This window comes from Dunckerocampus dactyliophorus, chromosome 17 (genome assembly GCF_027744805.1).
Source record: "Dunckerocampus dactyliophorus isolate RoL2022-P2 chromosome 17, RoL_Ddac_1.1, whole genome shotgun sequence".
NCBI classification, from domain to species: Eukaryota; Metazoa; Chordata; class Actinopteri; order Syngnathiformes; family Syngnathidae; genus Dunckerocampus; species Dunckerocampus dactyliophorus.
In genome coordinates, this window is record NC_072835.1 from 6045503 (window position 1) to 6072450 (window position 26948).

At 40.8% G+C, this 26948-nt stretch overlaps 1 protein-coding gene across 4 annotated transcripts in view; it reads right to left on the bottom strand.

Annotated features, from left to right (window-relative positions):
* The window catches only part of ptpa (protein phosphatase 2 phosphatase activator), a 44149-nt gene that overhangs the window by 12465 nt on the left and 4736 nt on the right, over window positions 1-26948 (bottom strand). For 3 of the 4 annotated variants that reach the window (XR_008566635.1, XM_054758334.1, XM_054758335.1), the window contains exons 4-9: window positions 24473-24598; window positions 24228-24345; window positions 21834-21933; window positions 17702-17826; window positions 17256-17356; window positions 2705-2812 (exon numbers count right to left, since the gene is read on the bottom strand). Coding sequence is in view for 3 of the 4 variants with exons in the window: in XM_054758334.1 (XP_054614309.1) it covers window positions 2705-2812; window positions 17256-17356; window positions 17702-17826; window positions 21834-21933; window positions 24228-24345; window positions 24473-24598 (678 nt within the window). In the remaining variant the exon portion in view is untranslated. Of the gene's footprint in view, window positions 1-2704; window positions 2813-11463; window positions 11946-17255; window positions 17357-17701; window positions 17827-21833; window positions 21934-24227; window positions 24346-24472; window positions 24599-26948 lie in introns of those variants that run through there. The other variant, XM_054758336.1, reaches the window with a different exon arrangement.

The following is a 26948-nucleotide window of genomic DNA, read 5'->3' on the forward strand; positions in this document are numbered from 1 at the left end:
GCCACAGGTCTTGGACACTCGGGTGAAGAGAGGGGCGGAGATGTCATCCGATCACCACCTGGTGGTGAGTTGGCTCCGAATGGGGGAGGATACTGGTCAGACCTGGAAGGCCCAAAAGCATTGTGAGGGTCTGATGTGAACGTTTGGCAGAGTCCCCGGTCAGAAGGAGTTTGAACTCTCACCTCCGGGAGAGCTTTGATTATGTTCCAAGGGAGGCGGCGGCCATGCTCCGTGCATCCATTGTCAAGGCGGCTTCAACGCTGTGGCCGTAAGGTGGTCAGTGCCTGTCTTGGCGGTAATCCCAGAACCCGTTGGTGGACACCAGTGGTGAGGGATGCCATCAAGCTGAAGAAGGGAGTCCAATCAGACCTTTTTGACCCACTTTACTCCCGAGGCAGCTGACAGGTACCAGCAGGCCAAGCGGTTACCAGCTCTGGGGGCAAAAAGTCAGGCATGGGAGGAGTTCGGAGAAGCCATGGAGAATGACTTCCGGATGGCTTTGAAGAGATTCTGGACCACCATCTGCCGTTTCAGGAGAGGGAAGCAGTGCACAGTCAAAACTGTGTATGGTGGGGATGTGAACTCGAAATGTTGTGGACCGGTGGAAGGAATACATCAAAGACCTCCTCAATCCCACCGACACATTCCAGTGAGCGGGCAGTGCCTGGGAACTCCGAAGTGGGCTCTCCTATCTCTGGGGCTGAGGTTGCTAAGCTAGTCAAAAAACTCCTCAATGGCAGTGTCCCGGGGGTGGATGAGATTCGCCCGGAGTCCCTTAAAGCCCTGGATACTGTGGGCATGTTTGGTTGACCCGACTCTGCAGCATTGTGTGGACATCGGGAGCGGTGCCTCTGGATTGGCAGACCGGGGTGGTGGTCCCTCTTTTTAAGGAGGGGGACCGGAGGGTGTGTTCCAACTATTGTGGGACCACACTTCTGAGCCTTCTTGGTAAGGTCTATTCAGCGGTTCTGGAGAGGAGGATCCGCCGTATAATTGAATCTCGGATTCAGGAGGAGCAGTGTGGTTTTTGCCCTGGTCGTGGAACAGCTCTACACTCTCGGCAGCGTCTGCATGTATTTTGTGGACTGGCATTCGACCGTGTTCCTCGAGGAATACTCTGGGGAGTCCCCAGGGAATATGGGGTACCGGACCACCTAAATCAGGTGGTTCGTGCCCTGTATGACCGGTGTGAGAGTTTGGTTCACATTGTCGGCAATAGGTCGGACCCGTTTTCCGTGAGGGTTGGACTCCGCCAGGGCTGCCCTTGGTCACCGATTCTGTTCATTACTTTTATGGATAGAATTCGTAGGTGCAGCCAGGGCGTTGAGCGGTTCCAGTTTGGAGGCAGGTTTATGTCTCTGCTTTTTGCAGATTATGTGGTCCTGTCGGCTTCATCATGACTTTCCACTCTCCCTGTATCTGTTCGCAGCCAGGTGTGAAGCGGCCGGAATGAGAATTAGCACCTCCAAGTCAGAGTCAATGGTTCTCGCTCGGAAAAGGGTGGAGAGCCATCTCCGGGTCGGGGCTGAGATCCTGCCCCAAGTGGTGGAGTTTAAGTAACTTGGGGTCTTGTTCACGAGTGAGGAAAGGATAGAATGAGAGATCGACAGGCGGATTGGTGCGGCGTCTGCAATGATGCGGACTCTGCATCGGCCTGTTCTGGTGAGGAGGGAGCTGAGCCGAAAGGCAAAGCTCTCAATTTATCAGTCAATCTACCTTCCTACCCTCACCTATCGTCATGAGCTTTAGGTAGTGACTGAAAGGACAAGACCGTGGGTACAAACAGTCTAAATCAGTTTTCTCCGTAGGGTGGCTGGGTTCTCCCTTAGGGATAAGGTGAGAAGTACCGTCATCCGGGAGACACTCGAGTAGAACAGCTACTCCTCCGCATTGAGAAGGTCCAGATGAGGTGGCTCAGGCTTCTGGTCAGGATGCCTCCCGGATGCCTCCCTGGGGAGGTGTTCAGGGCATACCCGACCCAAGTCGGGTATGCCGAGTAGGAGGCCTACCCGAGTAGGAGGCCTCGGGGAAGACCGAGGAAACTTTGCAGAGACTATGTCTCTCAACTGGCCTGTGAACGCCTCGGGACAAAGTAGCTGAGAAGAGCGAAGTTTGGGCTTCCCTGTGACCCAACCTCGGATAAGCGGAAGGAGATGGATGGATGGATTTATTCATATTACTCTAAAACAGGCATCAAATTACATTTAGGTTTGTGTCAAATAGTACAAATTTTATACTTTTGTATTAATAGTCACATAAGTACTATTGGGTTAAATAAGTCAGGTAACAAAAGGAGACTTGACATTTTTGACTCTCGGGTTAAGTGCTCTCAGCAACTTTTAAATAAAATAACAGTTTTGGAAGGTTCTCGGTTCATGTTCTGCTGGTTGTTGAAAAAAGCAAAGCTAATAAGTTAAAAATAAGTCATAAATAATTGTAATTTGTCATAATAAAAAAAAAAAAATTGTGCCACAGTGGTGGCAGTCCCCCTCCCATGTAGCCCACCACCACTGCTTCAAAAAAATCCTAAAAGAAACCCTGTACTGAAATATATTTATACATCTAGATTTGGTATTTGTATCCTTCAAATTACAGTATTCAGTTAGGTTTTATTTCCGTTCTTTTCCCATGTTGTATAACCATGGCAACTTACACTTCCATAAGGATTCAATAATGAGGTGAATGAACAGGAAAGTAGTCTCACCTCAGCCTTATACATTCTGATCAGTCCCTGGTTGACTTTGGACCAGGACGGAACAGCACTGATGTTCCACAGCTGGTTAGAGTGCTCGGCAAATGGGCCGGTCTTCATCTAGAAAATGAAACAAAAGATGGAGGAAACAAATATGAAATGTAATTTTGTAGGTGTGGCTCCACCATAGCACAATATTGACGACTTATACTACACTAGGCCATTCATACCATGCTGGACTTGGGCGCAATCACTCATTTTCCAAGACATTTTCAGCCACTACAGAGACAAGTTATAATGTCATACGGATAAATATTAGCGACACTTTTCAACTTTCAGTCACTTGTTTTGTCCCTAGGTGCTAAGTCTTTAACAGGGTCTGAAAAGTTGCAAAATCTAATGACAAGCAGAACAGGTCTAAGCGGAAATGCAAATTTGACTAGCTGGTAGCATCACGTGGAGCGCTGTGCCGGCTAAAAACAGAGAAGCGCTTTGCCTTAATGTTGCCCAGGAGATAAGGAGACAACAGACATGCACGCGCTTAAAAGAAAACTGCAGTTTTTTGGAATCATCCACAATCCCTATGTGAGACATGAACACAAGTCTTTCTCTTTCTGTGAGTTGTAAAAATATAAAAACAGATAAAAAGAGGCAGCTCATTCCTGCACATAATGGGACACGCCTACAGTATGTTGCCGACAAAGACCGCTATTAAAACACCTCCAAAAACCTGCAACAAGGTTTTATTGTTTTACATATGGGCTGTGACCATGTAGTAACAAGTACATTCATGACAACATGTAATACTATTTTGCAGGAAAGTGTATTAAAGATGTGTACATTTTCACATCTATAGTAACCATCAAAGTCTGCCCTTTCAAATAATCCCTCACCACTTTATGCTTTGAATTTCACAGCTTCACTCTATCACAATTTTTATAACGTACTATATATTATTTAAAGGATTAAGTGGCATGGAAAATGAATGAATGAATATATTATTTAATAAATCGCTGCTGTTTCATGGCTGAGTATGGCCAACTATTAGTTAAAAAATATGCATATTTAAGCAAATGTGACATATTTTATGCTAAAAATACACATTTACAAGCATAAAAATGTCTAAATGTGAACCCAATTATCGAAAAAATATTGAATTCAAAAATGATGTGATATGTGGTATTCTACAGTGGTCACTAGGTGTGTCTAGGTAATGTTACACTGATGATACAATAGCCACTCCAGGAAGCACTGTAAAGAACACCAAGTACAAAAAAGAACACCAACGTGTGGGAGCTCAAGAGGTGTGTTGTTTCTTACAGCAGCTTATGAACATGCCATGCCACACGTGAGGTCGAAATATTCCCCGAAATAGTGATTTTTTTCCACAATATTATTCATCCAACCATCCATTTTCTATGCCGCTTATCTTCACTATGGTCGTGGGTATACTGGAGCCTATCCCAGCTGACTTTGGGCAAGAGGCGGGGTACACCCTGGACTGGTCGCCAGCCAATTGCAGGGTACATATAGACAAACATTCACACTCACATTCATACCTATGGACAATTTAGAGTCACCAATTCACCTAACATGCATGCTTTTGGAATGTGGGAGGAAACCGGAGTACCCGGAGAAAACCCACACAAAGGGAGAACATCCAAACTCCACACAGAGATGCCCAACGGCGATTCGAACCCAGATCTCCTGACTGTGTGGCCAACATGCTAACCACTCGGGCACTGTGCGGCCCACAATATTACTAGGTTAAAAATAAAAACTTTGTGAGACTGCAGTAGTCGAAGCTGCAATGGCGGAAGGAATGCTACAAAATGTTTGTTTACTATTATACTACGACTTAACAAACTTTATGCACATGCTTTCTTTCTTCTTCTAAAGCAGGAGTGTCCAAACTTTTTCCAGCAAGGACCACATAGTAAAAAATGAAAGGATACAAGGGTCACTTTGATATTTTGTAAAATATTTCTTTTCCAAATATTTCAACTTTCTTCTTAAATAATCTTCATATATTTTCTTCTTGTAATATTATTACTTTATTCCCATAATATTTTGACTTTATTCCCATAAAATTACAACTTCCCCCCCAATGTAATTTACCAATTACCTTATTTTGTTTCTCATAATAGGAATATTTTTAAATAATAATAATAATACTAATACAAAATTGCAAAATTTTTTCCTCGCAAGAATACGACTACTTTCTCTTAATATTTTAATATCTAATTACAGCTCTTATTTTCATTTTTGCTGTTGCTTTTCCCCCCCCCCTTTCTCCAAATATTTCAACTTTCTTGTACATTTTCCTCTTCTAATTATGACTTTATTCCCATATTTTGACTTTATTTTTGCAACATTATTACATTTTCCCGCCACCTAATCTGCCAAAATTACAACTTTGTTCTCCTAATATTACGACTTCAGAAAAAATAACGTCTTTCTTTAATATTCAGCTTTATGTTACTAAAATGATATTTTTTATTCTCATATAAAGGCTGTACAGTAATAGGCCCACGAGCCACACTTTGGACACCCCTGCTCTATGGTTTTGTTGTGTCACATGGTTCTGTCTGCATGTCTGTTTACAGCGCCACACGAAGGTGTGCTTTATGTATTACATCGTTTTCACCTAGTCAACCGTTTCCATGTGGATGTGACTATTTACTGATCCGACACTGTGTGGATGCAATTTGTTTTTCAACCAGCCAAACACCCTCGTGTGGACAGGTCCTAAGCAGGAGCGCAGGCTCAGCTGTAATACAGCTATCGAGAAAGAAAATAAACCTGCCAGCATGGATAAGTACAAACTTACAGCTAGTTCGCTCCGTCTACTGCTCTACACGCGATAATGTCCCTTGGTCTCTAGAAGGCTGATGAATTTTTCTTTCTTCTCTCCCCAACACGCACTCTCTCTCTCGCTCTCTCTCTCTCTCTCTCTCTCTCTCTCTCTCTCTCACACACACACGTTGTGACCCTGTTTATCATCCCACTCTGTAGTTTATTTTAAAAAATATATGCCGTGAGAGAATGCTAGCAGCATTTTAATCATAATTGACCGTTCATGTGGCTACTGCTCATTCATCTGCTGTAAGCAAAGCTAAAAACTCTAAAACAATCAATGCACTTCTAACAACAAAACAAAAACAATCTTTTGAAAACCACCAAATTTATGAATGAAGTTACACGGTGTTTTCCCCACCATATTTCCCCAAGAGCTAAAGGAACCCAAACCCAGACCCTGGGGCATCAATCTAACAACCCCCTCCTTTTTCCATCCCACCCCCACCACTCGAGAGACTTTCCATGGCCTCGCATGAGAACACAAGGGGGGAGGGGCATGGAAGAGGGAGGAAAAGGGGGGTGGAGACAGCCCGTATTCCCTGGAGGAAGGAGTGATTCACAGCAGCATGTGTGGAAGGAAGTGACTCATGTTTAGGCCCATGCACTCACGCACACACACAGCCTTGTGTGTGAATTAAATACTGAGCCTGTGTTGGAATTATCCACACGTGTGAGAATAAGAGGAATATACTCAGGTGAACATATGGAGACAGTATGCTAACAAAGAAATAACCAACAAAACCTAATATGTGCAACAGACTAAAGAACAATTCTGACGTAATTCTAGGGCTGGGCGACATAGCAAAAATGATCACAATACTTTTTTTTCCCATGTTGTCACATTTTTTTTAGATTGTTTTTAATATGTCAGTTGTAAAGCATCTGTTGTAAAAACGAAATAAACTACAGATTAGTCCAGAATTGTATTAACATACAAAGTAAATAAAGCATATTCAATTGATTGCTGCTTTGGTCCGGTGGCTGCACTGCTAGTTGTGGCTGAACTCTGCAGACTCCGCTCGCATTTTCACACTTTCCATATAGTCATCCCTCGTTTATCACGGTTAATTGGTTCCAGACCCAACTGCTATAAGCGAAGTAGGATTAATATTAATTCATGGAAATTTTTCATAGTAGGGGCATAGAAAACCTGTTTAAGACTTTCTAAATACAGTTTTTAATATTATTAGAACCCTGTAGACATGAACCACCCCTGCCTTTACACTCCTATTATTCTTTTACCACAATGTGCAACTCTTCTGGCAGGCTATGGGATCACTGCAGGGACATTAGAGACGTCCGCCGCTTTGAACATAGCATGCTACCGAGCAAACTAGTTAGCTTCCAATTTATTCTAAACTTAAGAAATGGTTTCAAACGGCGTGAGGAAGAAGGACAAAGTAAGCAGACAAAAACTTACCACTTCCACACGGAATGGGAGGATAACTTTTTTGTGAGTGAGATCGGCCGATCACATGGATTAACTGTACAGTTTTCAATGTATTTATAATGACTGCTATTGGCCAGGGCTGCCATTAGACAATTCCAAGGGCACCTAGCAAATAGGTCATTTTTGAATAAAACTTTTGGGTGGATTGTCTTTTTTTTTTTTTGCTTTTATTTGTGTGAAACAATTCTTGTACTATTTTACACAAACTTGAATTTAATTTGATGCATGTTCTGGAGTAATACAAAAGCATAGGAAATATACTGATTATATATTAATACAGCAATCATAATTATGTTCATTAAACAACAACACACAAAAAGTGTTTGCAGGACAAGACATAATTAGTATCATGACAACAATAGACACTTGAAAAAGTTCGTACCTTCCCGATGGATGTAATATCTACTTCCCCTTGGGACAAAAATGAGCTCCAAACTAACCGCATTGCTTGTTTCTTTTAAAAACAAAGTATCACTTTGGTGAAAAGTCACATTTGGACTCAGACGACTGAGAAGCTATGCGGATAATTCTAGCAAGCTAGCTGCAGACAGCTAGGCAAAGCGTGTAAAGAAATATGCAAGAGAAGTCGAACAGCAATAGTTTTGACAAGGGAGTGATCAAACACACTGGCATTGATTACCGTAGCCTGTGTCAAGCTGTCAAACAGAAAGCATTGAGGTTTTACAGACTAGTGTTGATTGTCGCGGCAATACGGGACAATGCGTGTTCCTTGTGGGCTCAATACAGGCGTTGTCAACCCTACGTGACACAGCACACATGCACATTCATGTCATGTTTGTGTTGTCCTGACATGAATTGTCACGTCGCCGCCGCACGGCCATCGGTTTTTGTGATCGGCTTTGAAAGGCATTTATCGGTATATGCCGATCACGTGTTTTTTATGGAAATTGGCCGATCCATCGCAGCATCCCTACTACATATAACTTGTCTTTCAATATTTTTGGACGAGTAATAGACCATAGTCAACCACGAAACAACAATCATTTACCAATTAATTCATATTTTTTAATTATGGTGAACGGAGAGGGCCGAGTAATCTGTAATCTAAACTGTCTTGACGTTCTACTCATTTGCAGTAGAAGTGACTCTCCTTGAACACAGTGGAATTGTTGAGTTGCATCGTGCTGCATAAGAAAGGCCTCTTGCAGCTGAGGTTGGACGCAGTAAGACAGTCATTTGAAATTTCTTCAAAGATCCTGAGGAATATGGAACAAAAAAAGTCAAGTGTAGACACAAACAAATGTCACCGGCCCTGAGCTGGAGGATCTGATCCTCAGCCCAAATGAAGGTTGTTACTGGTCCTGAGAGCAGTCCAGTAACCATCAGACGGCACCTGAAAGAGAAGGTTTTTAAGAAGAAAAAAACCTTGTCTCCTTCAACGCCACAAATTTGCCCCATTTTGGAAGCACCAAACATGGGACATTGAAAAGTGGAAGAAAGTTTTATTCTCTGCTGAGGAAAAAAGTAACCTTGACGGCCTTGACGTTACTGGCATGACAAGGAGATCCAAACCAAGATGTTTTCCACACGCCACAATTGGGGGGGGGTGATATCATGATATTGGGTGCTTTTTCCTTCAGTGAAACAATGGAGCTTCAGGTTGTGCAGGGGCGCCAAACGGCAGCTGGCTATGTGGGGATGTTGCAGGGGGCATCCCTCATGACTGAAGGCCCTCATCTGTGTGGTAATGACTGGCTTTTTCAACAGCACAACGCTGAAGTTACCAATGCCCGCCTGACAAAGGACTTCTACCAGAGGAATAAGCTCAATCTTTTGGACCATCCTGTGTGGACCCCTGATCTAAATCCAATTGACAACATTTGGGGATGGATGGCAAGGGAAGTTTACAAAAATGGACATCAGTTCCAGACAGTGGATGCCCTCTGTGAAGCCATCTTCACCACCTGGAGCAACATTGCTACGAGCCTCCTGGAAACACTGGCATCAAGCATGCACAAACCAATTTTTGAGGTGATTCACTCATTCAATACCAAAGACATTGCTATACTTTTTTATAAAACTGGCTTTTATGGCTTTTACATTTTTTTGTGTGCAAGAGGCTAAAAGAGGTAACGATGCAACCTCCGACCAATGGATTTGGCTTCAGAGCAACTTTAATGCCATAAAAACAGCCACTAGGGGGCAGAAGTGCATTTGATAAGAGCTCGGCAGAGATCATGAGGACCAAAGAAATTCACATGAGTAGAAAGAGGAAGTGTAGCGTGCAGAAGGTTACGCATTGTAGAGAAATTTTATCGCATGGACACGCAAACACACGCACGCACTTTTGTGTTGTTTTTGTTTGGTATAGTTTAGATATTTGAGCTGTCACAAAAGCAGAAAATATCTGTGTCAAAGTGAAAGTTATGCTAGAAATGTATCTTTTCACAAAAAGCTGGTTTTCTCCCTTTTCTAGTCAGGGACGGCTGTTTTCCTGAAAGTTACTGCTGATTACTCAAGAATGGAAAACAATAAAAACAAACTTTTTTTTCCTGAAGAAAGACAGAGCCTAATCTTTCTTTTGGTAAGTTCCATGTTTATATAGCCATAAAACACAATATTCTGTGTGCCTTGAAAGATCAGTCAAAATCGTCTAAAATAGTCGGTACTGAAGGGGTTGTGTTTTGAAAAATGACTGGGACTGAATGAGTTAACAAGAATGAATCCTTTTTTGAACATTTTATTTCTTTTTTAGGATTAAATTTTATTTTATTTTTTTTGTAACATACGGGAAGTCGATTTGATGCCAAAGTGCTCAATTTTGGTCACATTTTTTTTTTGTTCTTCAGGTGTTTTCATGTCAAACGTTCAGACGGGTTTCTACATGTGTCTTCTTGAGCAGGGGAACCTTGCGAGCACTGCAGCATCTCAATCCATTACAGCAAAGTGTCTTACTAACTAATGCTTTTCTTTCTGACTGTGCTCACAACTCAACCATCCTCCCCTGTCATTGTGGGCTGCACCCTCACCTTCCTCACCAGGTGAAATCTTACATGGAGCTCCAGAGTGAGGGTGACTGAATGTTATCTTGGATTTCCATTTATCAATGACTGCACCAATAGTGCTTTCTTTCTCACCAAGCTTCTTGTAGTCCATGCCAGTCTTGTGTAGGTCTACAGGTCAGCTCTTTGGCCCATGGTGGTGGAGAGGTTTCAATAGAAAAGAGTGTTTGTGTGACAGGTGTCTTTTATCCACATAATGAGTTAAAATTTAAAGAAAATTTGGTCATTTCTCAAAAGGGACAGGACTGTTACATACTGAACATGTTGCAAAATCACTGCCTGATTTTGGTGTTGATATGCTCAGACGCCTGACTTCATCTAGAATGTCCTGCCACTTAAACAGGTAACCTCTTATTTTATCCATATACATTAAAAACATAAAAAAAACAGGTCTGGACCATGGCAAAAATGCATATACACTAAATCCCCTACTAACGAACATCCGACGTGCGAACTTTCGGAGATACAAACACAAGCTGACTGGTCTATATTTTCATGTGTTTTGCCTTGTAAATCCATATTTATACTGTTACATGCTTGACCAGCAAGCCCAAATTTATACTGGTACATGCTTGACTAGCAGAGGGCACTGTGACACTGCTAACGGGACCAACAGACGCCTGGGATAGAAAGCTACATTGTGGCTGTATGATACAACCCGGACAGAGCGTGTGATTAAAGTTTATGAAGAGTTAATAGGGCTGCTTAATTCTACACCACCCACAGAACACTACCTCTTTTAGAAGAGTCTAACGATGACAACGATTTGTCCTTTTTTTCCAATATCTCCTCCTCCGCCACTACCAACGACGTATGCTCGACCACTCCTCTTCAAAGGTAAATAACATTTATCATTACGTATTATTATATCATTTTTAGTATTGTTTTTTTCATGAATTATCCTCGTTTAATATTACTACTGCATCCAAACTCATATTTACTTACATACGCATATACTTTGTATGTATACACATACATGTAGTACATATATAATTGGTAATATTAATTTTTTTTCGACTTAAGAACGGTCGTCTGGAACCAATTGTGTTCGTTAGTTGGGGACTTAGTGTATTAGACAATTATGTAAAATAATATATCTATTTTTGGGGTGAAATAAGACAAGCAAAGAAAAAATTGTATTAATGTAATTATACAGTATATTATGTCATTTAGATTTTTCACAAATAAATGAATGAATGACTAACTAAATTACATTTTGCTTTATTAATGTATGCATATTATATTGTCTGTCCAGACTTTAGGGACACCCTATATATACAGTGGTGTGAAAAAGTGCTTGCCCCCTTCCTGATTTCTTATTTTTTGCATGTTTGTCACATTTGAATGTTTCAGATCATCAACCAAATGTAAATATTAGTCAATGACAACACAACTGAACACAAAATGCAGTTTTTAAATGAAACCTTTTATTAGTAGGAGAGAAAACAAATCCAAACCTACATGGCCCTGTGTGGAAAACGGATTGCCCCCTAAACCGAATCACTGGTTGGGCCCCCCTTAGCAACAGCAACTGCAATCAAGTGTTTGTGATAACCTGCAATGAGTCTCTTACAGCGCTGTGGAGGAATTTTGGCCCACTCATCTTTGCAGAATTGTTGTCATTCAGCCACATTGGAGGGTTTTCCAGCATGAAGCGTCTTCTTAAGGTCATGCAACAGCATCTCAGTAGGATTCAGGTCAGGACTTTGACTAGGCCACTCCAAAGTCTTCATTTTGTTTTTCTTCAGCCATTCAGAGGTGGACTTGCTGGTGTGTTTTGGATCATTGTCCTGCTGCAGAACCCAACTTGGTTTCAGCTTGAGGTCACCAACAGGTGGCCGGACATTCTCCTTCAGGAATTTTTGGTAGACAGCAGAATTCATGGTTCCATTTATCACAGCAAGTCTTCCAGCTCCTGAAGCTGCAAAACAACACCAGACCATCACACTACCACCACCATATTATACAGGTGGTATAATGTTCTTTTTCTGAAATGTGGCCTTATAGATGTAATGGGACACACACCTTCCAAAAAGTTCAACTTTTGTCTTGTCAGATCACAGAGTATTTTCCCAAAGGTCTTAGGGATCATCAAGATGTTTTCGCCAAAATTGAGACAAGCCTTAATGTTCTTTTTGTTCAGCAGTCGTTTTCGTCAGGCTGTTTTGGAGTCATGAACACTGACCTTAACTGAGGCAAGTGAGGCCTACAGTTCTTTGGATGTTGTTGTGGGGTCTTTTGTGACCTCTTGGATGAGTCGTCGCTGCGCTCTTGGGGTAATTTTACAGGTTCACCACTGTTCCATGTTTTCGCCATTTGTGGATAATGGCTATCACTGTGGTTCACTGGAGTCCCAAAGCTTTAGAAATGGCTTTATAACCTTTTCCAAACTGATAAATCTAAATTTATCTCATTTAAACATTGTTTTAATGAGGGGTAAAGGGGATTTTTTTTGTCCCTTCATTTAAAAACTGCATTTTGCTTTCAGTTGTGTTGTCATTGACTAATACTTCAATATGTTTGATGATCTGAAACATTTAATCAGGAAGGGGGCACACACTTTTTCACACCACTGTAACTATATTGCATTGTATTGTATCTTGTATTATTTATATATCATAGTATATGAGCAATTTTCTATGTCCTCTACTATTGATACATATTAAATATATTTTATAATAGTGTTTTTAATTATTTACACATTTAAATACAATTATATTGTTCCATAGTTTGTCATTTCCAATATTAAAGTATCACTTGATGACAGAGGGGTAGAATTAAAATGTGTTTATAATTCCTCCAGTGTTGTTTTTGAACATGTAAATTGTGTGAGAATTTTTTTCGGCCTTTATCTTTTCTTTTGTGTTTATGGTTGATGATTGACCTAACTGCACTAGCTTGTACATGCACATATAACTTTCATTCATCGGCTTTTAGCAGTTTCATTACGTTTTGCTCAGAGTACCGCTAATTATCAATTATATGTTACAGTGTATTTAAAAAAAAAAAAAAAAACAGAAAAAAAACTTGTCTAACATCAGCAAAACTTAATAAAAGGGAGCAGTATGACAATGTTGGTGCAGGACCAGACAGTGGATTCAGGGTTTTTCCAAAATGCATAATTTCTCATCATGAAAACTGTTTTATGATAGATGGATGGCACTGCCGCCCCCTACAGGACACAGGTAGAATTGTATGCTCTAGTTGATGTTCTGAGCACAGTAATGTTATTGATACCCAGACTAAGATGACTAGCAAACGAAAACAGACTTGTTACCCTTGTTGCATGTAAATACAAACAGAAAGATAATTTCACAGAAATAAGTGTGTTACTTATTATTGAGATGAACTTCTAATAAACAGGAAGAGGTGACAAGGCTGTGGAATTGTTCAGATTGTCAAAATATGGGGTATTGATCCAGGCTAAATTAATACAATAGTTGAGCGGGTCTTGAGCATTTATTGGGGGGGACAGTGGCATAAAGCTTTCATTTTTTCTGGGGGTGGCTTGCATATTGGCTTCGGCAGAGGCGAGTGTTCACAGTTCCAGAGCTCCCTCGCTGGGTTCAGCTCTCGTACCCTCCTTGGAAATGGGGTTAGTTAGTGTGGGTGGGGCTAACCAATTTCCCTCCCAGGATCAATAACATAAGCATGTCAAGTAAGTACCTCAGCCTATTCACCAGTTAATCCAACAGTCAATCATGTCCAATTCTGATATGCAAAGTGTCGGTATTCAAGAGTGCATTCCCATCAGAGAAACTTCTGACCAGAATTTTGCGTGTATGTTTGTCAAAAGTAAATAAATTCCCAAAGTATGTTCCTACACGAAAGGTTATATGCAGAGAAAAAACGGAGGCCCCTTTGCACCCTTTCAGGACTGTATGAGGGGTGGAAGAGGTCAAACGGGGGCGGAGGAGAAGGAGGGAAGGAGGCGGTGTGTCTGAGTGGGAAGGAGGAAAAGGATGTAGCTTGCTCAACCGACACCCTGCCCTCTACTTTCCTCCCCTCCTTTTCCTCCAAACACCAAAAACAAAGCGCGCAGTTGCTGCTCTGGCACACAACCAACAGAATCCATCTGCTTTCCCCTGTCTGTTATTTCCTCAACAAAAGCACATTCATTCAGCTGTGGACTACTACGGTACATACAGTATGTATTCTTATTCTACACAACATGAGCAGTGATGGACAACAAATACAACTAAAACATTCTAATATATTCATGATCAAGACTTTTCAAAGGCGTACCGATTTCCACCACGGTACATATGAGGAACAGGAAGTGTTTGTGGCACATAGTGATTAAAGTCCACTGTTTGGAAACACTTAGGCTTCCTGATTGAAAAAAAAGTGGATAAAATGAAAGCAGTGTGCCGCCATTGTTCAGTAGAAATGGAGGCGGGCTACAAGCTGGAACTATTAATACTACACTTCAACCAATAAGAAACTTATTTTTTTCTCTCTCTATTTATGGCTCCAGCATTCACAGTCGGACGTAGCCCTCCTAATGTATCAGCATCTGTGGCCAGGCTGCCCCAGCAGGTCATACGTTAGTTGCTGGTGGCGGCTCTGTCAGCAGTCACAATCCTTTGGTAAGGATGGACCTGCGTGTCATGCAGTTTCAGTTTAGTAGCCATTGCACCTAGAACCAACCTGTGCTCGATGGGGTACTCTAGCAGGGAGGTGGGTGCCAGGGCGTAGGGGTACCCTTTGGGAGGAAAACCCTCAAGAAACCCTAAAGAAACTTACTAACACCACGTCTTGCCAGCGCGTCACTACAGTATAAGGCAGAAAACCCTGATAGATAACAAGATAAGAAACTTTAGCACAAATAAAATCACTTTTCACACTCTTCAAATTCCTACTGTTGCACTTGTCTGCTTCCTCACACTTAACTACAAAGATACATAAACAAAGGGTGCTCAAAGTGCGGTCTGGCCATTTTCACCCTGCAGCTTGTTTTTAAAATAATTTTTAAAAAATGATTAGCCCTCGGCAAATTTTAAGCGAAACAATTACAATTAGGGAAGCGCCGATCAATATCAGCCGATTTCTGAAAAAAAAAAAAAAAAAAATGCCGATAAACGCCTTTCAAAGCCAATTACAAAAAACTATCAGTGTGCGGCAGCAAATCCTACATGTCTGCTGTGTCACGTAGGGTTGCTAACAAAATGACACGTCTTGTATTGAGCCTGACACAAGCTACACCAATCAATGCCAGCATGTTTGATCACTCCCTTACCAAACCTATTGGAGTAAACTATTCTTGCATCTTTGTTTACACGCTTTGCCTCGCTGTCACTGGCTGTACTTTGTAGCTAGCCAGCTACGTTTTGCCGAGCTGTCACTGGCTGTACTTTGCTTCTTGTCTTCGGACTGCAAATGTGACTTTTTAACACAATGACATTTTGTTTTTAAAACAAACAAGCAATGCTATTAGTTTGGAGCTTGTTTTTGTCCTACGGGGAAGCCACAAGTGGATATCACATTACGTACTAACTTTTCCAAGTGGCACTGAACAATCGCACTCTCTTGTTGTCATTATACTAATTATGTCTTGTCCTCCAAACACCATTTGCGTGTAGTTGTTTAATGAGCATAAACACACAATGTGTCCAGCCTTATGATGGTGATACTATATCAGCTGATTTTGAGTAATATTTGCTTCAACTCAAATTTTTTTTTTATTATAACTGTTGAATTCAGACTTTATGTCTTTATATAATGACAAACGAGCACAAAATAGCATACAGACGATGGCCACACTGTTTGAGTGGAGATGTGCTTGGTAAAAAAAGTAGTGTAGAGTTTAAATGTTGCCAGTCATAAATCAAACACAAGTAGTTGACGGCTCTAATAGCGATGAAAGTCGGACACCCCTGCAACCACGACACTGAATTTATTCTCTTTTAACTAAAGCAGATTCCTATTTACTAAAATATATTTATTCCGATTATTTTTTTATCTTGATCTGAAAAATAATTATGGAACAAATTCTTTTCCATGTATTCACATTTCTCCAAAGCATGCATCATCAGGTTTGTGTCAAATAGTACAAAAATAGTTTCACACAAATAAAGGCAAAAAACGACCATCTGCCCAAATGTTTATTTTTTAATAATGACCTATTTGCCAGGGGCCCTTGGGATTGTCTAACCAATACCAATCATCATAAATAAATTGAAAAATGTAAAGTTAATCCATGTGATCAGTATCGGCATAAATTCGAAGCATAAAACCCTAATCGGAGCAACCCTATTTACAATAAATCCCCGTTTTTTGACGGGGTTACATTCCAGGACAGTCAGCAAATAACAATAAAAACACAATTAATTGAAACACCCATAAAAATATTTGACACACCTCTCACTCCACCCTCTCTAAACCCTCTTGCTAGCTTGACATTGACGTTCTCCTCTGATTTCGGATCAACATTTGCAATAAAAGTGAATGTTGAAATTATTAGATTAGATTAGATTCAGGTCCAGGACCTTCCCCTTCTCTCTTCAATTGCCGTTGTTCACTCGCCACACAATCCAAGTTCTAAGCCCTAAATATGCCTCACAACACTTATGAAACACTAATGAATGATAATGTAAGATGATCCATGAACAGATGGAATCGGAGTCACTATATAAGTTTCACCTTTGAGTCACAGCACTGTGGTGCATTGAAGGACCGCCAAACAAAGTGTGAAATTTCAACACGTGAGGGAAAAAACATTATCAGTGAGGCATAAAAACATAAACATGTAAAAATTGGGGGCTTTTCTAACATTGGTACATGTATGCTGTACATTTTACCTATACTTTAACGTATTTATAAATTATTAGATTGTATTCATAAATTATTATTATGACACCCCTATATATACAGGAACTCCTGATCAAAATGTTACAACCACTTGAGAAATTCCAAGAATTCCCAGTTTGCACTGTTGGTTCTTAAGGAGGTTCTAAGCAGAGCTTCAAAATGCAAAAAGAAGAAATGGGAGTGAGACAAAAAAAATTGAGTAAGCAATTTACTGCAAAGAAGCATTAAAGTGATCAAGCCGAAGAACAGCCTATTTCTCTGTAATGCTTGCTTGCAATAAATTTCTTACTGAAAATTGTTTTTGTCTAACTCCCATTTCTTCTTTTTGCATTTTGAAGCTCTATTAAGATCCAACAGTGAAAAATCTAAATTCCTAAAATTTCGATAAGGACATATACACACAATAACTTATTTTCCCCACCTCATTTATAAACTTGATGCACTCCAGAAACATGTAATCTTGGTGATGTTCATTAACCACTCTCTCATCAACGAAGTGCCGAGGGTCTAGGGTTGGGTGATCTGCAGGACAGAGGGATGCAATTTTATAAATTGACCAGCAGGTGTCACTATTGCCTTTACACTGCCTATATTTTGGGTTATGTGCAGCACATTATTCACATTCTGTTATATTGAGGTCTGCAAAAATATAATTTTACCTATTTCTTGCAAAAAGAGAAGTAAAAAAAAAAATCACATGAATGCAAGTGCTGTTGCTGTGCTTTTAACTCAGGTTCTCTCTTGTTGGTCTTCCCTGAGACGTTCCCATGCTTCTGGCATGGTCAGTCCAAGACACACAAATGTAAATGGACAGAAGAAGAAAACTAAATGCTTTTAAAGGTTTATAGAGACATTCAAGTTTCTTACCAACAAATTGTGAGCTGCCCCATATGAAAGGCAGAAACTGGAAGTCATCCAGGCCCCATACACCTTGGCTTCCAGCCGGTTCCATTCTGTAGGTCCGCTGAAGTTTCCGCATCACAAAGAGATACCTGCAAAAAAATAGGGTTGTGATTTAAAGTGATGTTAACCAATCCACTGGAATAGCTGTAGCACTACAGTGGTATGAGGAGAGGAAGTTAGTACCAATAGCACTACAGTGGTATGAGGAGAGGATGTTGGTACAAAAAACACTTCTCATTGTACGCCGCACTCCAAATTATTACGCAAATTATGTGTTGCCGATTGAGGACCACCTGTATAATTTTCAAGTAATCCACCACCATCAAATTGATTGAACAAACTTCCCAATGATAAACTCAATTTCACTGTACAGAAGTAAAAATGGTCATTTGTTGAATTTGCAGCATGAGAAGGTCATATTACTGAAAGCAAGGAGAAAGGTACTAGCGTCTGACAAAATGCAAAATGCTGACATCACCAAGAAAGCAGGGGAAAATTCAAGGCACTTGGAGCGCCAACTGCAAAATCTACAGTACATCAAGTTAAACGGAGGACCAGTGGAAAGTACTTCTTGTCAAAGACATCAGATCACAAAGAAGCTGGAAGTCAACAACAATTGACAATAACAACTCCACAATAACATAGATGATGCCAAATTCAACAATGTTAACAATCAGGGGGGTCCCTCTCCTTTCATGCATTTTCAGTGACATTTACACGCTCACCCACTGGAAGACTTGCACACATACAGAGATACCTGTACACACGTACATATGCACACTCACAACACATACATACTTCCCCACATTACTCACTGAGTTAACCAGGGAGTTATTATGTTGTTGGTTTTATTACAGTGACGGTGATGTCGGCAATATGATTATAGTTTTCCAAATTGATGTGTATTACAGTTATTGTCATTCTGATCACCATCATAGTTCATCATTTCATCACTACTATCATGTGTGACTGTTTCAATGCAGTATTGTCATTGTGGTTGTTGATATTATGTTGCCCCTTCCGTCATGGTCTTTATAGTCGTCACAGACATTTGCTGATGTAGTCCTGTTTGTTTCTGTTGTTCTGTTATTGTCACAAATGTTGTTGCTGTTGTTGTCCTTGTTTCTGTCTTTTTTGTCTCCCTCTTATTCCCGCAACCCCCCATTTTCTTTTCTCTTCTTCTCTGTCCCCTCCTGCTCCGGTCCGGACCGGACCAAATTTGCATGATAACAAGGATCAAAGTAAATAAATTCTGTATAACAGTGGAAGTGTATCGCACACTTTTCCCTGGCAGAGTAAATCTGTTGAGCACGTGAGCGCATTTAGATCTACAATTCTATCTGCCTTAAAGGCTGGACAGAACGGGGGGAAAAAAAAAATAAAAATAAAAAACAATGTTAAGAAACACATTTAATTTATTGTTCATCACCATCAAGCTACTGCTATATACTGTAAACAGAAATTACAATTCAAGTTAAAATATTTACTGTAATATTCATGTTTATCCTCAATGCTTTTTAATATACTTGTTTTATTTAATGTCTCCACGTAGTCTAAGTTATTCTTATTTATTATTACAGTAATGCTTCACCACATCACATTTTTTCAAACATATTAATTGTGGTTGAATACGCCGCATGGTTAAAAACAGTGTTCCCTCGCTACATCACGGTTCACCTTTCGTGGATTCGCTGTTTCGCAGATTTTTAAATACAATTTTGCATATTTTTTTAGCGCATTATGTTCTGCGTCCTTGTGGTGTATTAGAGTGATCTATCGGTGCTCTGTTGTATGTGTGTTATTGTATTTACTACTTCTACCAGTAGAGGGTGTTTTGTACTCACATTGAAGACGCGTGCAGCGCCACTCGTCTGTGTATGTGCCTGCATGAGCATATTAGGAACCCACAGCAGACAATAGCTGGCTAAATATAGAGCCACAACAGTCCTTATTGGTTAAGGGAGGCCGCGCCCATTGTGGTCTGGGTCCGGATTGGCTGTAAACCATTGTCAATCAGTCAATCTCCTTTGTGCCGTTGCGAGCAAACTAGCTAACTGCGTGAGTTGCTTGCTAATCGCCAATAAACAATCGAAGAAGAAGAAGCAGCAGCTAACCGTCTAAATTAATCTTGGGTTCAAGGAGTAGGATGAGGGGGAGGACGACTGCAGGAGCAATATGTTTTAACAAGGATACAAAAACGCTACAGCTCAACGGCGCCAGGACGAAGCACAGTCAGAGGAGTGAAGACACGTGTAGTCACTTAATAATGTCTTGTAGTGTATGGTGTATAAGTATATAGTGTAAAGTGTATGGTGAGGGGTTTTAGTGCATTAAAACAATTAAAAACGGATTTAATAATTGCAAACAAATCAAGTTGTCTACCTCGTGGATTTCACTTATTGCGGGCTATTTTAAACTTATCCCCCATGGTAAATGAGGGAACACTGTATCCATATTTAAGAAAATGTTATGTTACAAGAGGCTTATGATGACTTGTATGCTAGGTTGGATAGTAATGAGGGAGAGACTGATCTATACAGTTGGCAAGACAGAGAGACAGAGATGGGAAGGATGTGCAGCAGGTTAAGGTGATTAAGGATAGGGATGGAAGTCTATTGACAAGTGCCAGCAGTGTGATGGGAAGATGGAAAGAGTACTTTGAAGAGCTGATGAACGTGGAAAATGAGAGAGAACAAAGACTAGAAGAGGTGACTTTTGTGGACCGGGAAGTAGCAAAGATTACTCAGGATGAAGTGAGGAAGGCATTGAAGAGGATGAAGAGTGGAAAGGCCGTTGGTCCTGATGATATACTTGTAGAGGTTTGGAAGTGTCTAGGAGAGGTGGCTGTAGAGTTTCTGACTGGGTTGTTCAACAGGATCTTAGAAAATGAAAAGATGCCTGAGGAATGGAGGAGACGTGTGATGGTGCCCATTTTTAAGAACAAGGGAGATGTGCAGAGCTGTGGCAACTACAGAGGAATTAAGCTGATGAGCCATACAATGAAGTTGAAGCTAGACTAAGGGCAGAAGTGAGCATTTGTGAGCAGCAGTATGGTTTCATGCCAAAAAAAAAAAAAAAAAAAAAAAAAAAAAAGAGTACTACAGAGGCAGTATTTGCTTTGAGGATGTTGATAGAGAAGTACAGAGAAGGCCAGACGGAGCTGCATTGCGTTTTTGTAGATCTGGAGAAAGCTTATGACAGGATGCCCAGAGAGGAACTGTGGTATTGTATGAGGAAGTCTGGAGTGGCAGAGAAGTATGTTAGAGCGGTGCAGGACATGTATGAGGACTGTACGACAGTGGTGTGGTGTGCTGTAGGTGTGACAGAGGAGTTCAAGGTGGAGGTGGAACTGCATCAGGGATCAGCTCTGAGCCCCTTCTTGTTCGCTATGGTGATTGACAGACTGACAGACAAGGTTAGACAGGCAAACCACAAAAGATGGTGTCCGTGTTGATCTCACTGCCATATGTCTGTCAACAATAATATATATGCATTTCAAAGTGTTTTCTACATGTAAAACTGTAAAATATCAAAACATGTTTTGTGGTAACATCTAACATCTGGAACGGATTCATTCGATTTACATTATTTCTTTTGGGAAAAATGTATTTGGTTAGCTTCCGTTTCGCTTAGAGTCGGACATTCTGGAACAGATTAATGATGCTAACCAAGGTTCCATTGTGCATGTTATACTTTAAAAGTGTTTAATAAGTGTGTGAGGCATATTACATCTTAAACCTGGATTGTACATTTAACATTTAGCTTGTTATCATCTTTTGCTAGTGACCACTGGACCTGAAGAGAGAAGGGGAGGGTTCTGGAGCTGAATCGAATCTAATAATTACAACAGTCACTTTAATTGCAAATGTAGATCCAAAACCAGAAGAGAATGTCAACTGCAACATAGCAGGAGGATCAAAAATAGAAATTTTTATGGGTGCATCAATTCCTCGCAGATTTTTGCCATTCGATGGTGGGCCAGGAACGTAACCCTGACAAGAAGCGAGGATCTACTGTATTTACAAAATTCATAAAGAATTTGTCATTGTGGTACATACAAAGCAGTGATCAAGAAAAGGCTACGGTGGCTATTTACCTGTTAAAAACCTTGAAAACAATCGCCAGCTGATCATCTACCCCAAGGGCTCCCACTTTACAGAGGCAGCAGAGGAATGCCGCAAAAGCTGCTTCATGACCTGAAAAGGAAATAAAATGTGACTTGAAATGTGATGAGAAACTTTGTGTGTGTGTGTGTGTGTGTGTGTGTGAGGATTGCAAAAATAAAAGAGCAAAAAAAAACTCAATTCAAACTAACATGTGACCTAATTTCTAAATGACTACAATTTCTTTATTTTGTTTACTTAACAAGCTGCATCCCAAACAAACTGTCACTGTAGTCAAAGACTCATGCAGCACTATGGTTAGCATGATGGCAAACACTTCCTATCTCTCCCCGGCCAGGAGGAGTTGGCACCCCTGCCCTGGTTCTACCTGCTGACTGCTCCCTGGCCATCATCAGCTCACAAGAGAACCAATCGCATTAATTGACTTTTCTTTTGACTTGTGTTTTACTATGTGCATGAATGTACTGTCAAGTGAGGGAGTGTGCCATGTTTTTGATTATTTTCCATCTTTCTGTTCATTTCTATTAAAAAAACACAGTCATCTGTCCTTCAGGTTCTGTCGTGGATTATTGAGAAACGACTAAAATATTTCTGATTATTCAGATTATTTTTTGTTTCTATCACACTGCGCAACACTAATGCGCAGGCTACAGGATCACTGCAGGGGTACAAGGGACGGCCACTGCTCACATCATATAGGAAGCTACTGAGCTAACTAGTTAGCATCCAATTTATTTGTTCTAAACGTAAGAAAGTGTTTCAAACAGAGTGGGGAAGAACAAAGTAAGAAGCCAAAAAATACCACTTCCACACAGAATGGGAGAACTTTTTTTCCCCATTCTATAATGTTGGACATGCCATGGCTGACTCCATGCAGTGTGAAGGTCTCATGTCATGTCTCATCAATGTAACATTACTGACGCCTAGTGACTAGAAAACTCCATATGACTTCTCTCTCAGTATTTATTCATGAATTTTATTTTTAGTTTTATTAATTATTTTGTGAAAAACTGCAATAAAGTACGAAGTAGCGAGGGACGACTGTAGACATATTTCAAAACACAGTTGTTGCTCCAGTTGTTGTTGTTTTTTTTAATGGCTACACTTAATATGTAAATGTTGCACAATGCTGAGCTTTCAGAAATGACAACAATAAGATTCAAGTATAATAATCAATGTTTACTTACGCATTTACACCTCCAGCATTTTCTGCCTTCCTCGCTGTATTTGCTACGACAATGTTGTTTTTGGCAGTGATCATCTTTTTGAACTCCTCATAACGCTCCACACTAATTACTTGCTCCTTTTGTCTAAAATACACCTGCCGTGATCGCTCCATTTTTGCGAGGAAGTAGAATAATATGACTTCTCTTTTATGTGACCGCACTGAGCACAAAGTAAGCTCATAACCAGCATCGCAGTACCGATGAACTCTGTTTCGGCTATTTACTGTAGGTTTTCTTGAGCTGCATCATGAGCACAAAGCGTGGGTATGTTGGGCCACTTTCGTAGTAAAGGCCTCAGAAATTACTGATCATCTGAACATCCTTCCATTTACGGGAGTGATGCTTTTGGCAGTTCCCGAGGTTATGTAATATATAATTTAGCAACACGTTATGAGAGAACAACTGTTACACATCCTCTTCATTAGTGCAGTTGGAGCTCACAGAAAGATTCACCCTACAATATAATTTCCCACTTTTGGAGGTCCCAAGTCGCCCAAACAAAAATGTCCCTTGTGACATTTTATTTTCATTTTCAGAGGTCCTCTCTCTGGCTGGAGGGGGTACAACTGGGCACCCCTGCTGCTGACTGGCTGTCGGGCTACTTAAGAATTGATTGTAGCTGGGAGACGTCGGTTCTTCCTTCCATGCTTTGAGGATGCGCTCACTTGGACTTCTACTTTTTCGGCATTTAATAGTTGCAGTGTCTTCCCCAGTTTGTTCCCCTGCCATCCAGCCTGGTCCTCTGCTTTCCTTTGTTTTATAACTGCAAGTTTTCATGGTAACTTTTGCCAGCTCAAGACAAAGCTCAGCTGTTGCCTGCTACTCCCTCCTTGGTTGGCTTTGTCGTACTTTGCATGACTCTCTTCCAATATTAGTGCAGACCTGCCAACATGTATGAATGTTGTACTCAGCATGCAATTTGACTCTTGAATACGCTTGTATGCTTCACTACTCTCCATTTTGTTGCATTTTGCTGGTTTTAGTTTCGAGTCCAGTCTGTACGGTACAGATTAATAAATAGATATCAGTTTCTCAATAGTATTTCAAATCGGGGGAGTGCGAAGACATTTCTGTCCCCCAGTGGCGGCATGACAGAAGATAATTGGGAACCACTAGGCTACGTGAACATAACAATGATACCTGTTCCATAGTCTATCCTGGTGGAGTTCCCCACAGACTCTTTCAAGTAGACTGCTATCTCTGGAGCGGCAGCTTTTTTGTCAGCAGGTAGCAGTGCTGACACCAAGTCTTCTGCTTCCTGCACAAAACATCACTTGTAGTACAGTTCCACTCACAAGCTTGTATATACTCATAATGGGAATCAATGTCCTATCATTGTGGGCCGCTTCATGATTTACGTGTTCTTTGTGTGTATGCACACAAACCTGTTCAAGTTTAGCAAACCAGCTTCTGAATGCTTTGTTACCAAAGCGCGACGGCTGGTCAACAGGAGGGGTCTCATTGATCCATCGGTCCAGAGTGCCCAAAAGATCTATTAGCTTCTCCGCAGTCTGTCAGACAGGAAAGAAAACGGTGATGGCAGGAACACCCAAAGACATTCAGTTCAGACGGATTATGGTCGTTTTTCCCCGCCAAAAGGCTTCCCTGTCAAGACGATTCCCCGCCACCAGAAGTCGACTCCCTGTCAAGCATTTGCCCACAAATACGACAAGATGTTTCCTCGTCAGTACCGAGTCGTTTCCCCATCAGACTACAAGACACAAATTTATTTCAATCGAACAGTATCATAATTATCCGCACCAACAATGATGTGGAGGGCATTGGCACCGCCGCTTCAACAACCAGGCTCGCCGCGATAGACTACCCTTCTATTTTATTACTTATCACGCCAAATAATACTTGTAGGTCTGACTAAAATCTGTAAGTATAACTTTCACATGAATAAAAACTATTGTAAATATTTATGCATATTTATATAAATTTGTGTCTATAACTTTCACACAACTAAAAAGTATTGTCAATATTTACACGGGGAAACGACTCAATGTTGACAGGGAAACAACTCGTGTTGACGGGGGAAATGACTGGATAGTGACAGGGAAACGACTCAATGTTGACGGGGAATCGTCTTGCCAGGGAAACGACCATGTACCGTTCAGACTAGGGGTGCAACGGTACCCGGCTGTTTTTTTGGTACATGACTTTCGGTTCGGCAGAGATACGTACGAATTTCCCCAACGCAACACATTTAAGGTGACAGGAGGCGTTTGTCTCATCACGCATCTACTCCGTAAACAAATACAGTGCATTCAAGTCATTGGTGAGCGGGAGTCACGGTGAGTGATGGCGCCAAAGAGAAGCAAGCGCTTGAAAAGCCTCTTCTGTGGTTAAAGCCTCCTGTGTGGTAATGTTGCACGTGTATGTCATTTTTATGAAAAATGAAAGAAATGAACTGACTGTCGCTTCATTTTAGGCTTTTTTGTTTCAATTTGTGTTTTTTATGTCACAAGTATGACAGTGCTATGGAGAGGTGGAGAGCACAGCACCACCCGCTGCTAGTTGAGAAGCGCGTTCATGTTACAGTCTCCAAAAGTGTCCAACCAGACCAGAACGTCTAAATATCACTACATTGGCAACACTAACCCCTTCTGCTACACCTTTTTATTCTCTGGCAGACCAGGTGCATATGAGGTGTGTTAAGAAGCAGAGTTACAATGCCATCTACTGTATGGAATTGGAACGACATTCACAGACAGTCCCGTTACACCAGGGGTCACCAACGTTTGTCCTTGTGAGAGCTACTTTTACAAAATGAAAATGGCCAAGAGCTACTCTATTTTGTAACATTTATTTTCAGAGCTTATTTTAAACCCAAACAAAGCGAATATGCTTGTTTTACCAGAACATGAACAAAATGCTGGTGTCCACAACTCACATTTTGTATTTCAGAATGCATTTCTTTCTACTCTTCTTTCATTATTAACTGAAAACCTCAATGAAAAGCAGGCTTGCGGGCACCTCATGTGGTCGTGGGGGGCTACCTGGTGCCCGCGGGCACCACGTTGGTGACCCCTGCGTTACACAGAAATCACTTTCCACGTCATGCGTCAAATTTTGCGGCTTCACTCTATTACGGTTTTTCAAAAATATATTGATTAATAAATCATGCTGTTTCGTGGTTGAATATGACCTATTATTAGTCAAACAATATGCGTATTCAAGCAAATTTCCGGCCTAAATTAAGCATTTTCACGCAGAAAATTGGATTAATTAAGGAAAAATATTATAAGGCATTCAGAAGACAATAGAAAAATGTGACAATATGGAGTATTCTATGCTGGTGTCAGTAATGGCACTGTAATGTTGGGTGAGACACACAAGCACCAGACTGGATTGACGGAACAACAGGCTATCTTGCAAGTTTGAATGATCTCTAAACAGGTACAATAATCCCTCACATGGGCTACTGTGGCAGCTGTAACCCATGGCAAGCTAAAACTCAACTCTGAACCCCAGACATACAGTAACTTCCTGTCAGCCCCCAACTCAGCTCCCCTAGCATCGGAAAACATTTACAGCAACACACACGAGCAAAAGTCTGATTTTCTCTTACTATGTCTAATATCTTGGGTAATACTGTAGGAGTGTAAAGGTGACTATAGGGGTGTTATTTCATATCTAGAGGGCTCTAATAATGTTAAAAACTGTATTTAGAAAGTTGTAAAAAGGTTTTCTATGCTCCAATTACAAAAATATTCTATTTAGATATCAGGAATCCTACTTCACGGAACTTCACTTACCAGGGTCGGGTGTGGAACCAATTAACCGCGATAAACAAGGGATTATTGCAATTGTCTTTATTGTAAAATTATCTGCCAGCAATGTCCAGTTTTTTACGAT